This window comes from Megalops cyprinoides, chromosome 1 (genome assembly GCF_013368585.1).
Source record: "Megalops cyprinoides isolate fMegCyp1 chromosome 1, fMegCyp1.pri, whole genome shotgun sequence".
Lineage (NCBI taxonomy): Eukaryota > Metazoa > Chordata > Actinopteri > Elopiformes > Megalopidae > Megalops > Megalops cyprinoides.
The window spans coordinates 22456674-22471183 of NC_050583.1; the positions used below are offsets into that span (position 1 = coordinate 22456674).

The 14510-nt window shown below is 39.0% G+C and overlaps 1 protein-coding gene across 4 annotated transcripts in view; it reads right to left on the reverse strand.

Moving 5' to 3' along the window:
- Nucleotides 1-14510, reverse strand: part of ankfn1 (ankyrin repeat and fibronectin type III domain containing 1) — a 127436-nt gene that overhangs the window by 38059 nt on the left and 74867 nt on the right. For 3 of the 4 annotated variants that reach the window (XM_036546918.1, XM_036546901.1, XM_036546909.1), the window contains 2 exons: nt 4046-4168; nt 193-385 (listed from right to left, as the gene is read on the reverse strand). In XM_036546918.1, coding sequence (XP_036402811.1) covers nt 193-385; nt 4046-4168 — 316 coding nt within the window. The remainder of the gene's footprint in view (nt 1-192; nt 386-4045; nt 4169-14510) is intronic. The other variant, XM_036546926.1, reaches the window with a different exon arrangement.

A 14510-nucleotide genomic window follows, 5' to 3' on the forward strand; every position in this document is an offset into this window, starting at 1 on the left:
TTGTTCCTGTCAGGGGACATAATTTACTGCATTTCATTGGCTTTGTACCTGCACTCTGCACAATGACAAACAAAGTTGAATCTAATCTAATCTATCTAATCTATACCTTTATTTGCAGCTGCCCTCTCTTGAAAACACAAAAACAATTTGGGTATGTTGGTGATGCACAGCAGTTGTTAAAAGGACACTCACAGAGGCTTTGCGGAAGCGGTCAGAGCGACCAAAGAAGTAGGCCTCGTCAAAAGAGGAGTGGCTGCCCTTGAGCTTCTCAGACAAGTTCCGATAGAGGCGCTTGGCAGCGCTGGGAGATGCAGGCCCACTGCTCTTCTTGTTGTGGGACAGCTGGAGGTTCTGCATCTGCTGCGTCATGCTTACAGAGAAGTTCCTGAGGACAGCAAACAACACAAAATGAGCCAGACATTAAGCTCCTCTTCCCCCACCAAATGGACCAATTCACAAAAGTGGATGGAAGAGAAAGAGTTTCTGCACTCTTTTCCGGGCGAGGTAAGCACAAAAATCTGATATTTCAAAGGTCTGATATTTCATTCACATTCAGTCAGCATGTGTTATAATATCAGAAAGGTGCAAATTTATCTGCTTGATGTTCCACTGATAACAGACCCAGGACAACAGGGCAATAACTTTAATATCTGCAAAACCCTCACTAATATCTTCTTTCCATCATGCCTGTAAAGGAGCTTATTACCATAAGGACACTGTGGATTACCACTGACAGACACAGACACTGCTGTATCATTATTTTCAATGCCAAAATAGCCCCTGTGATAAGTTCAGTAAATCAATGCTGACCATTATGATTAACCTGTAATCACGACTGGATACAGCATGGCTATATCAGGTGGATGGATTCAGTATGACCCCATGACACACCGTTAAATGATGTCTTTTACTTTCATGCTGTGGTTTGCTTGATGAGTCTCTCTGTGGATCGGAGTCTGCTTCCCACTGTAGCAATACCGTGGGTGTAAAAGCAATCTGAGAGCATCAAGTCGGGAGAGAATGGGCTCTTGTCTGGCACTGTTATATAACAGGCATAAAGTACTGAGAGACACTCCCAAATGGAACTGGCATTCGTGTTCTAGAGGAAAAGGGTAGTGAGACTGCCTTATTTACATACAGTGCATGGAAGTTTAACTCATGAATCTTAACAATGAAGTCATTTATAGTAACATAGCTCCAGGCATACATGTACTGTGTGATAGTTGTCATACCATAAAGCTCACAGAGAAACCTGACACAGGAGTTTACCATCTTAGATGTATTATACTAGGACAGGCTTGAACTAAAAACCTATCAACTTATAACTGAAGTCTGTGTTTCCTTTTTTGTGGAATATTCTATTTTTCCTGGCATGTTTTTCCAATCAGTCTCTAGCCCACTTTTTCTAAAGCTTAACAGCTGCTCATTTTGTTGGCCATTCACAAATCATTGATAATACCTGACAAAGCCTGCCAAAGCAAAGCAAAGCATGTCTGAATTACAGAGCAGATTTTATTGCAGATTTATTCTGCTTACTGCTCTTTTCAGGCCTAATGCAAACGCTACATCATTAGACTTACCCTATGCAATAGAGAAATTAGCTGCTTACATATTGACATTTAGAAACAAATGATTAATGATTACTTTCCTTGGAAATCCCTTGCACAGAACTGCTTTAAGCCTCTTATAATAGAAATTGGATTTTTGTGAAATGTTTATAAATAAAGCTTATGAATGCCAAAAACTCAAATCTTTCTATTATTTAATGGTTTATGAAATAATCTCCAAAGATTACAGTCATATACAGAGGAAACATACAGTAAAAGAGTATTTCAGGTTGCACTGACATTGATTTTAATTTTTTACTGTCTGTTTCCCTCATTGTCATAAGTGGAAGAAACACATGTGAAAGGTTACTCACAACCCATAAGAACAGATACTCCATTCTTGGATGAGCCTAAGCAGCTCAGTCAAACAACAATTCAGTCAAACCTAAATAATCTCACTTGGAACAAAAGCTAGCATACCCAGTGTAACCTCAGCACCAGGACTAGGATATGCTGATATAAATTCTGTTCAAAACATCACCATAATTACATGGTTCATGAAGTAAATATGCACCCCTAATGGATGGGTTGTACTGGCCTGAGCTATGCCCTCAGCTGGGAGTATTCCTGCAAGTAAAATGCACGGATGAGGTCTTCTGATGGGGTGAGATCTGAAGCAACATTTTATTAGAGACATTTTTTTCAAAAGAATCTAACAGAAGGACCCCATTGCCATTCATTCGAAACAACTCCTGAATGTGTTCTGTATGGAATTCAAAATATTTATGCATCTTGCACAGAGAACAGACTGCCTCTTCCACAACCCTAGCCATAATTATGTCTGTGAGGTGTCTGGGAAGATAAATAATGACAGCATCCTTCCATCCGATTTCCCAATGAACAGAGCCTGAGGGAGGCAACGCACACGAAGGAACAGACAGAGCGCGCTCTCTGTAAGCTGAGGACAGCATGCAAATGCAATTCATCTTGGTGGCACTGTTTTGGCCACACCGCTACATGGCTCTGTGAGAGAGGGAGAGGGGAAATTTCGAATTTCTTCAAGTCTGAGGCACACTACCTCATGGCAAACATGCGTGCCCCTCTATCTTGGACTCCAGGGTGCCAGTAGCTCCTAGCTACTTTCTACATCTAGACCATTCCAACAGGTCCTCGTTGAGTGCAAAGAAACGCCAGACAACACACACACAGACACACGCCTCATGAGACATGAGAAACTGTTGAGCCTTTTATAAAGCTTTTGACTGTGAGGACACTTCAAAACATTAAAAAAACATTCTTCATGGTGTGTAATTAATTTGATATATCTGACACTGAAATTTATGGTTATACCAATCACTTATCTGATTCTGGAGCTGAAGTGCATACTAATTACACACACTACTATCAACTATAAGTGGATATCAGAATACTACAACTCATAATTACAAATGGAAAAGCAAAACAAGTGAGTTTTAAATACAAGGAAAAGATGAGTAAATTAATGTGACAGCAGAACCCAGTCAGTGGAATTGAATTAATCAAGTGAGAACTGAGGAGAGAAACACACAACCATAATTATTCATTCACTTAACAGCTGCTTTAATTCAAGGCAACTTACATTTTTACATATTATATACAGCTGGATATTTTACTGAAGCAATCTTAGTTTGGGTTAGGAATAGGTTAACCTTGCAGAAGGGTACTATAGCCATGCTCTGTGGAATCTATGGAATCAACCCCGTAACATTCTGGATACAAGTCCAGTTCTATAATCATTACACCACATTGGCACACAAACGGCATAAATGTTTCCACAATGCGAGTTCCCCAGTGAGCCAGAGACTGAACAAAGAAGGCAAAGTTGGACAGATATGTCACTGAATCATTCACAAAAATCTTTCCAGCCTTATTACAGTACCTAGGCAACTACGCTCAAACGTCCTTCACTAAGGAAGAGTGAAACGGAATGCTCGCTGCCACTGGTGGCTCCTGGTTAAATGAGAGCCTTGCTCACAATCAGAAACACACAGAGGTCGTAAAACAGATCAACTGTTTTCTGAGTGGGACAAATCAGAGCCACTGTAGTGAAACTGAAATTACAGCCCAGCGCAGAAACATTTGTGAGAGCTCTCATCCCTCTGCTCATACAGGTCCAGCACATCCAAAAATGAAACCCCTGACACTGGGTGAAGCACAGCTAATATAAACCAAGGCATTCTGTTTGCTGTATTTTCCTTGTACACAACACAATTCACAGGAATCTGTTGCTTGTTGTTTCTGTCGTCTGAATTCTGCCATTTATGGCAACTTTTGTTGTCTGCAAAGTGTTTACAAGCAACCTTTTTCCTCATTAATGTCATCCTTAATACATGAAATGCACAGAAAGTGAATACACACTAAAGCCCCACAAGGCTGATACCACTACAGATGTGTATGGACATTTTGCATTTGCGATGACAGATGGAAAGACATGAAAAGCTGTGGCGAGCAGTTCCTACCTGTCCAGGCTCTGGGAATTGCCAGGGGACACAGTGAAAAAAAGAGGTTTGAAGTCTTTGATCAGCGCATCACTCTGCCTCTGGTTGAGCCTCTGAGCCAGCCGGGTGATCTTGCTCTCTGACCTGGAGGGACACAGTGCGGGATCAGTCCCTGAGACACGCGTGGCAGGCAGCATGCAACTCAGAGCGTCGGAGCCCGGCGCTGCAGCCCACCCGATGGCACGGAGGAGACGCTGCTACGGCCTGACGGCTGGGGGCACCTGTTCCGCTGGAGCCCGCCTTGCGCGCATTTCAGCGGCACGCTCTGACAAATGACGCCGCTGCCAGCGAGTAAATCCGCAATCAAGGAGATTCCTCTGGAGACACGGAGAAGGGGATGCTCAGATGAGCGGCTCAGATGAGCACACGGACAGCAGCTGCTCCGCAGCCCCTTGGAGCGTGCTCAGTGGGCTCTCCCATCAATAGCATGCAAATGTACAGAAGAGAGAGAGAGAGAGAGAGAGAGAGAGAGAGAGAGAGAGAGAGAGAGAGAGGGGACCTGTTTTCTGTACAGTGGCTCATCTCATTCCCAGTTCTTATCTGTCAGAGCAGCTGCCTCATCTAAATCGGCACAGCAGAGATGTGAGCTGTAACAAAGGAGCAAGCCACTCATTTACGAGTGATTCTCTCACCACCTTGACAATCAGGAGGAATTACTGAAGAAAAAAAATAACTAAAAAAGGCAATCAGATCAGAAAGTACATATCAAATGAATTAAAGTTTTATACTAAACTAACCCAAATGTATGCTAAATGCTACATGTTTAATAGAACAAAAAAAGGAGAGAACAAAAGCCGTGTCATTCCTTGTATTTTTCCAGTTGACTCTTCTCATCTAATTGAAAGCATTTAGTTCCTAGCAACAGCATTAACTTCAGAATGCTCGCTCACTGAGTCTAATGATACCCCCATCATCAATGAATTTCCACAATGGCTTTAAACAGGATGATGTACTTGGGTACTCCTGTGTAAGACAGCATCGGCTAATCTTTATGGCTTTATACACTGAATGGAAAATTACTTGCCCTTAGAGGGCATTTTTTGACAGATAAAAATAACATCTATTTCCTTTTTTTAAACTGAAAGTCAATTTTGATAACACTCAATTCACCTTAATATTCAATTCAGTATGAATATATTTACCAAAAGAGCCACTTGCACCACAACCAGTAAAATCATTGTGTTAGTCATAAATAATTTATTTTTTTAATCCCTTCACCTGATTAGAGCTAAGAACAGCTGTAGAAACCATGGTAATTCTTCACACAATTCAAAAATGAGCAATGAGAGAGTGGTACCACACCTGGGTACATTACATCTCTTTAGCGTATCTTATTTCTGGCAGAGTATGAGGACTATGTAATTTTCTCTATTCAGAAGGTTCCACATGACACAGCAGGCTTCCTGAATGACGCTCCTCCCCGGAATTCGTTAATGTCACAGTCAAAGCCCGCCTGCAGCTCCCAGTAATTAGTGCCATGAAACCTGGACTGGACTGCAGAATCAATCCTCGCACATCGTGACACGCAAGCAAGCTCGCTTTTGTAATGTGAGGAACACGTGAGCAGCTGGACCTGAGGCTGAGGGTTGGGGTTGCAGTCTCAGGTGGAAGAGTGTCATTGTCCCCTTGAGTAGGATTTCTGCTAAGTGGATGTGTAATATATTGGAAAACCGTTCACTGTGTGGAGTCATAAGGTTCCAGTCTCACAGACAGATATACAGCCCTCATATTCCAGCTGTGTTCTGCTACAACACGTAAAATTTGTAAAAAAAAATAAATTTAAAAAAATACAATATTTATTATAAAATACATAAAAAATAAAAGCTCTGCTTCAAATAATATGAGACATTATAAACATGTAAATCATTTTGAAATGCATTTGTATTGCCTTTATTGATATTGGAAAATCAACAAAATAAGGTTCAGAAAAACCTAATTTTGACCAGCGTAGTACAGTATAAAAATAAAACAGATGAAAATATATAAGATCAGAAACACTGTGTCAATTTTGTGAAAGAAAGAAGGGTGCATTATTAGAAGTAGTATTAGAAGAGGAGAAAAAATACATATAATAACAGCACTACAATGTGGTATTGTTATGTTGGTTGTTATACTGTAGTTACATAACATGTTGACTTTAAAATACTAGCCTAAACCTACTGCCACATGCCAGTAACACATTTATTTCTCCCAGCTCTGTGGCTATTTGGCAACATACTTGTTTGCTTTTGCTGACTGAAAGTAATATCCCTTTTGGGTCCCATGAATTATTGTTACTTTTTGTGTGATTTTAAATAAATGTCATGTTATTTCACAATATTCAAACTGCCAAGTCATTTAAAAGGGTTGCATTAAATCAGAAATACTGAAATAAATGCATACATGAATTTAATGCTATGTATATTTCAGATAAATGAGGTTGAGATTTGCTACATATATTGCTCCACTGAAACTGGCACGTACCACATTAAATCACCACGATAAGTATCACATTCTTTTCTTTTCATCCTGGACCCATCAGAATGTGCTTATAACCATCTGGAGCTGCTGTATTGTGTCACATTCATAATGAAACAAGCTAATGAGCAGAAGACAGCAGCTTAGAACATGCAGTCTATCTATATGAAAGAACTCTGTGCAGGATAGATATTTCTTGTAATTAGTAAAATGCAGTACAGATGGTTTTATATGAGATTTATGGTGTCCCTGTTTACTCTAGAAAATGTACCGTCTGGTTTTATAAGTATGTATACTCAGTGGCTTATCCTCAGAATGGTAATCATGCATTTCATTAGCAGTTTGTTCAATATAATACACCATACTGAAAATATATTACAAACAAATATATGTGTAGGGATTACAAAATCTATTGTGTGATACTCTACATTACATATATATATATATATATATATATATATATTTAGGCCGCCACATCCAAATGATACTTGTTTTACAATAGGTAAAACTATGTTAAAGTTGTTGGTGTAATATTGCCTTAATCAAGATCAAATCTAAACTACTTATGTGGTAGACGGTTGTTGACCATTGGGGCATGGAAAAGACTCACGGCTGGAATAATGCAGGGGCACTACAGTGCCCAGCGGTCCACATTATTGCTTGCCAGCTTTAATAACTGCAGACTAACAACCCATCCAAGATCAAGATCAAGATCAATTTGATTTTTTTAATCCTTCTTTTTGGCTCAGTTATTTTTATTTTCCGATAGGTCTCACAAACAGATGACATGGCACAGGCAAACACATTAGTAAAAGGAACATTAAAAGAGTGGTAAAACTGATGGGAAGGGACAGAAGAATGTCCTAAACTGGACACCATATGATCAAAAGAGTAGTCTCCATAGACACAGAACTCTGGGCCAGCTGTTGGGGCATCAGGCAATATAGCCCTGTAACAATAGCGGGCAGTAGAGACCCAGTGTGATGCTCATCATGACTTCCTAGTAGAGAGACAATTATGAAGATGAAAACATCTAGCAGTACATTGTCAAACATTCTTAAAAGCTGATTTCATTGATTTGTTTCATTTTTATTATAAAGCTTAAAATGTTTTCAGAACATCTACAGAGACAGAAAGAAATTGCTTATTTATTCAATCCGTACCTCTTTTGCCAACTTCAAGAATTTGACAGCAAGTTTATACTAGATCTATTTTAATGTACAGGACCATACTGCTACTGACAATGTACTTTTCTTTATCGTTTTCGCTCAACTGTAACAGCACCAATGAAATGCAAAAATAATATCACACAATTTATCCACCCATCTGCAGTCAGTATGATTTTCATTTTGCTATATCTCCCATTTGGATTACTTTCTGAAAGATTTTTGAAACTGTGTACTGTACATAAAGATGTTCCATGTTATTATTCCAGTGAGAGTCCTACATATGCACGGTTGAACTGAAATTTCCACCACCAGAATGTCTTACAATTTAAAAAGTGACCAAAGCACTTCAGCTACACCTTCCTTAAAGTAATATGTAATATGCCACTGATTTTGCTGCAAAATTGCTTATAATGAAATTGCCCACACGCACTAGGACCATGCAGTTGACTGTAGATGAATTCACAAACTTGTTTATAGATATTCAGTCAACAAACAAAACATCATTGTTAGTGTGGCAGAATCCCCTAAGCCCTGGTTCTTGAGTGTGGTGTTATAATATGCATCCCTTCCTAAAGGGTTTGCTACTGACCTGTCAGAAAATGCACCACTTTAATATAAAAATTGTGTGTCTCTACAAATTCCTTTAAGCAGCACGGACAGGTGCCAGTATGCCATTAATTTTTCTGGAAGTATCCAGCAGGGTTGCAGCCAAGCTTGTGCACAGAACAATAACAAGCCAGCACGATGGTAATTACACCAGCAAACACCTCCGACAATGACAAATTAAATCTGGTCATTGACAACTCATTTCAATATGCTAATTGATTCCTGGTGAGAAAGTCAGACAGAGTGAGCCAATCCAAGTTATTTTGGATTTAAAATGCTTAGGGTAATGTTCTCCCACTTGCTCTGTTGTTTCCCACAAATGGAAAACACTTCAGTTAGTTTTTATGCATTCTGTTATTTGGAAAAGCTAGATTTACTCTCCTGTCTAAATTGCCAAAATTCATTGCACCACAGACAGCAGTATTTTAATAACAGAAGGCTCACAGTCCAAGACAAACAGGTTGATTATTTTATGATGTCAATGGCCATTTTCAGTCTAAACACAATGGAAAGTATTTATTACCCCAATTCCTTAGTACTAATATTTCCAATTAATCTCTGGTCATCATATAATGGTCATCATTTTTTAACAATGCCAACAAGTGGTTTAGATCATATTCTATTAATATTGAACAGATTTTCTTTGAGAGCTTGAGATCTTGAGCTTGAGAAAAAGGGGGATACAAAATACGATACTTTCTTTCTTAAGTCCATTTATGATAAAGTGATATAAAATAACAATATGATTATTACTGGAGATGGAAAAAGCCTATAACTATTCTCCTTATTACCTATGGGTCCTGCTTTGGTTGTTGATATAGTGAGGGTATAGAGTATGGATATTAAACCTGACGTTAATTCAAACCAAAAAATCTGAACGCAACAAAAGTGCATGTACATGTATTTATCCATAATCTCCCAACAGTTCATACAGGCCCTTCAAATAAAGTGGGACAGAATCAGAAATGATGTGGGAAAGTTTTACATTACAGGCAGAATGTTGGTTTCTGGTTGAGGGTTTTTCTACTCATCAGAAATGTAGCACTTCATTAATTGTGAGTCTTTAGTGAATGGGGGGGGGGTTGACTGTATTAAAACTAATCTAAACAAGCTTGATCTTTAGTCCCAAAAACCTCTTTTGTTTAGCATTCAAAACTTGATCTTTTCAAATCTGGATTTCATTCCTTGCACTCAACAAACATCTCTTTAACATGAAATTGACTCTATTAACAGAACTTCAATTTCTAAGTCTTCTTGATTTTTGATATTGCAGACCACTCATTTTGGCCTGCTTTCTTGCTGATCACTTGAATTTCTCGATACATAATTGCGCTTTTACCCTGATCATTTCACTCACTACTTCAGAAGCAATTTCCTCTGTTCCTTACCTTATCTGTACTCATGTACCTGAAGTGTCCTTTTTAGTCCCATCTCTCTTTAATTCTAACATCCACAGTGGTCATTGTTCAGCACTCCACTTCACTTGGCTTTCCATGTCATTTCTACACAAATATGCAGATATTGGCAGGGTGACTGAATAACTGTAGTAGTCGTTTCACAGTGTGTTTAGTACTCCTGCAGGTTTCTTATACCCCCAATCTTTTTTATCGTGTTTAGTCTGTTAAGGCTGACTGCAAAAGGACAAAACATAGCAGAGGGAGTAGAAGAACTACATGGGAAGGTGGGAATATATGCTGCAGAAACCAATGTGGCAATGACTGTAATGTAATATGCAATTTCTCCAATTTCACATTAATGATAATGGAGAAACTAATAGATTCACATTTGCCTTTTATGCCCCATTCTATTGATAATAAATGTAAGTATACAAAACATTGTGTGCTTTGTCTTGACATGAGTCCATAACAAAGTTTGTATGAATAGCTTCACTCTTGGTAGCCTAAAACACTGGACTCTGGTTCAAATCTGTACTCTGATTGGTGGAAAGGCATTGCATGATGAATGCCCTGCAATGATTACAACACCATATCTAGCTCATTAGTCAGCTATCTGGCCATAGATGTAGCTACATGGCTAAGTGATTTTACTATATCTGTGACTAGTCAGCTAGCTAATATTAAGCAGTTATACAACTGTTGCTTTACTTGGATGGATCAAAATATTTACATTATGTTAAGTAATTTCTAATCTAAATTGGGGCTACTTAAGAAAAGAAATTTGGAAGAGCAAAATTCACTATACACTGCTTCTATAACAGCTAACTAATGCAATGTGAGATAGGTGTACAATTATAACAGCAGACACAGGTGTGGCACAATCAGTAAACTTGCTAGCTGGTTAGAAAGACTCTGGCTTTCTAAGTTGCTGGTTGGCTGCCTAGTGAGCTAATAACTTGGATGGAGCAGTGAAATTTTGCATCACAAACCTGTCCACTCTTTCTCTGTCCACTACCTTTTTTGCCATGAACAACCCCAAAAATTTGCTAGTTTGTAGTAGAGCCACCAAGTTCTCTCTTCCTATGTTGTGCAAATTCCTATCACTACGATCCCTCTTTCCCACAAGAAAAATGCAAGAAATACAACAACTCAAAAAAGAGCTTTCTGTCTGAACTTGTACATAAAATAATTCATGGTGGAACCTCAGATGACAGGCAGTAAATACCAGCTGTCAAAGACTTCTGTTGGGCTTTAGTGTCATGGGAGGCAGAGAATAATAGGGCACCATTTAGTACACAATCGGTTCAGGCCACAATCCTCTATTGATCTAGAATGTCAGATACAATACACAATACCACCAGGTTGTGCTCACAATGGAAAACTGAGCCTACATTGCTCAGCTGACAGATGCTTTTTTTCCAAACTAGGATGACAATTATACTATCAGAAATGTTTTCATATTGTGAATATAATCCATGAATAATGGTATTCAGCTGTGTGAGCGGCACAACAAACTTCAAAACAACATCATTACTGAGGTTCCCTGAGATCTACAGAATCCCTCTGTTTCCATAGTTCCCATTCAAAGCAAGTTGGCTGGCACTGATAGGAGCTACAGTGTTTTAAAGAGGGGACAGAATTATTTGAATAGGGACATCAGGAAAACCGTTTTTTTAAGATATAACTGAGACAACTGCCTTTTCAGAGAAGGCTTTTACCACGAGTTCCTGTGGATTATTTCTGACTCTACCTCCATAGACCAGTACAGTCTACAACATTTTATTACAAGTGACACCTTCCTTTTATGACAATACTCCCTAAACATTTTAAGTGATCATCAATGTAAAATCAATGCTCAATATCTATCAGCAGCTTCGATACAGCCTTCTATTCTCTTGAATTTAGACTTTCTATTCTACTGAAAAATATCACATAAAGCTCAATGTGTCCAAACTTATGACATGCTAAGCCCATGGTCTCCTTATTTTTAATTTTCTGTCTTATTTTTCATGACATAATTTCATCATTGATTATTGCTGTGTATCTGAATGAGTAAATGTACATGGCTCATCTACATCTGTGGTCAAAGAATAGAGTTTAGCCTCAACAGTAAACTAAACTACACCCCTGCTGTATTAATTATCAATCAATCACCTATGATTTTTTCCATACAAAAGAGAGCCAGGAGGGTGAAGGTGGACACACCATCCAGCCATGCCAAACAACTCTCCACTCCCCTTCCATTCCGAGTCTGACTGGCCCCATGCATGTTCCACAAGCACACATATGCGTACATCACCACAACACTATCTTGGTGGTATTCTTGTGACATATACATATACAATGCTGAAGATAATATGAGCTCAACACATTTAGGTGCAGTGGGATCAACACCTAAGCCACAAGCTCTGTACATGATACACTGGACCTAAATCTAGATTAACACTTCATTTGTGGACGCCCTGGAATATTGTGAATTTTAAGGTTTTATAAGGTAATGTTCAAGGATTACTAATATTCCTAGAGTGTTTTTACAATCAGAGGAGCATGTTTCTTTCTGTGTGCAACAAAAAATGGATGATACACCTCAAGGTTTTATAACAATTAGAAATAGATTTCTATCCCCTCTTGACAGCAGGTCTATTTATTTGTCTTCCGGCTTTTCTTTTAGACTCAGAGCGAGCCATCACGATAGAGCACTGAAAGACGACCCTGAGGCATATTTACCTGAAATTACAGAGTGATGTTACTATGACAATGAACAGGAGGCAAAATGGTTTCTACTCGAAGACTGCACCACACAATTCTCTTAAGAACAGTCTGTTCCAAATGAAACAGCCGGTTTTAAAACGAACTCAAGGCCCTGCAACCCTCTACAGGATAAAGAGAGGCGTGTGTGCACTATAGTGCAGTGGCTTTCACACACAACGTCACAGCTGTGTCCTTTTGATACTCAATCGCTTTTATCGCAGCTTAACAGGACATTCTTCTATGCTTACACATCCTGTATTTGATGAACTTAAATATGAGTGATCCAGTGTTAATCTGCTTATTTATTTTTAATTATAGGAAAGAAAACAGTCTATTCTGTAAAATCAATCAAGGTCACAATACACACAGAAAGGAAATGCACATGGCATGAACAAGATTACAGAAGTCCAGAGTAGTTGTTTGGCCAGCCAGGCAGATTTTAAAGCTCCCTCATTACCAAGAGCTGACCCTGTACTATTGAACTGTATTGCATTGGTTACTGGTCTCATTAGAGCTGAGAGTAGGTATGACTAAGAATCAAAATTTTACAAATAAGAAAAATTTCCTGGAAAGATTTTACTTCTACTTTCAGAGGATTCCCTGCCACTCTAAATACTAATCGGCCTGCCAAGCTGTTTTTCACTTCACCTAGACAGAAATTTATCTACATTGTCTTCAATAAACACAACATCCATCTACCAAACTTTGAGAACCTTGGATTGCCATGACTTTTCATGGTGTTAGTGGGTTCCAACTCCAGTGTTTAAAATGCTGTACATTTTACATTAATCCTTGTGATGTGGGAAGGGGGAGAAGAGTCTTGGCAGAATTTGGCAACATTCCCCATGCCATGGCCTTTATTAAATCCAATCAGGTTACAATGAACACAATGGAGAGAAGTGCTGCTGTCCCTTACCCACATTAATTTACATGAGCCTTTCCCAGATTTATGCAGCAATACATAACGCTGAGACTGCATATGTATAAACCAAAAAATGACTATGCATAAAGGACAGCCTGCAATTAACCATATGCCCACTTCTCTCACGGTCAACAGTTAAAAAGAGCATTGGAATATCAGACTATATACTCTGACAGCTTCCTGAGCACAGCAATGTAAACAAAAGACTTGAAAAGAACTAGAAAAAAACATTAAGATGTACACTGCTTCATTCTCCTGGGAGAAAAGACATAGCAAATCAGTTCATACTGAAACATTCAAAGTTCAGTCAGCAGTAAACATGTGTCATTAAATAAGCTACTGTACTGTAACATGGGAAACTACTTTGTTACAGGTGTTAATTTATCTATGAAGGCAAACATCTAGAAATAGAACAGGCAATATGCTATTCTGTCTCAGGCATGTATACTCCTTATTCATTACAAAGCATTACATAAGAGCACAAATCTTTTATGGTGAATATCAGTATCTGTTTTGTCTGGAGCACAGGTTTGGTCAGAACATCTTGAATAGACACGAAAACAGCCAGGCAGCTGTGATGGCCACTGGCCACTCAATAAGCATAAAAAGCAGCACCACAGTGCCTGCTTGACCTCTCCCACCAAGCTGTGAGCTGTGACCTGGAGCACAGCAGCCTGCCCTCCCTGACACCTTGAAGGCAGCACGGGTGATCTCAACAATTAGAAAAGTGGGCACTGACCTGCAACTGTCTTTGATGTGGTAAAGGGTTTAAAATAATTGGGAGGGAAAAATTCAGGTTAAGTTGATCCTCAGAGGTGATGCAAGTAATTTCTTTTCCCCAGAGAGGGCTGACCAGAGCTGAGTCCCTAATCCACTCCCACCACCTCCCTTTCCCTTCTCAGACGATTTATCAAGCAAGACCCAGTCTGCCATTTAGCACACAGTAGCCACAAAAGATGACAAGACGGCTTAATGCGCTCAATTGAAAACACTGGTAAAAAGCAGCAGAATGCCTGGCTGGACAGTTCAAAGCCTGATTGTAAAATGTGCTGTTCTATTCTGAACATAACATTAGCATAACAAACCTTGATTTTTCAGCCATTATTGTGACAAATGTGTACTAT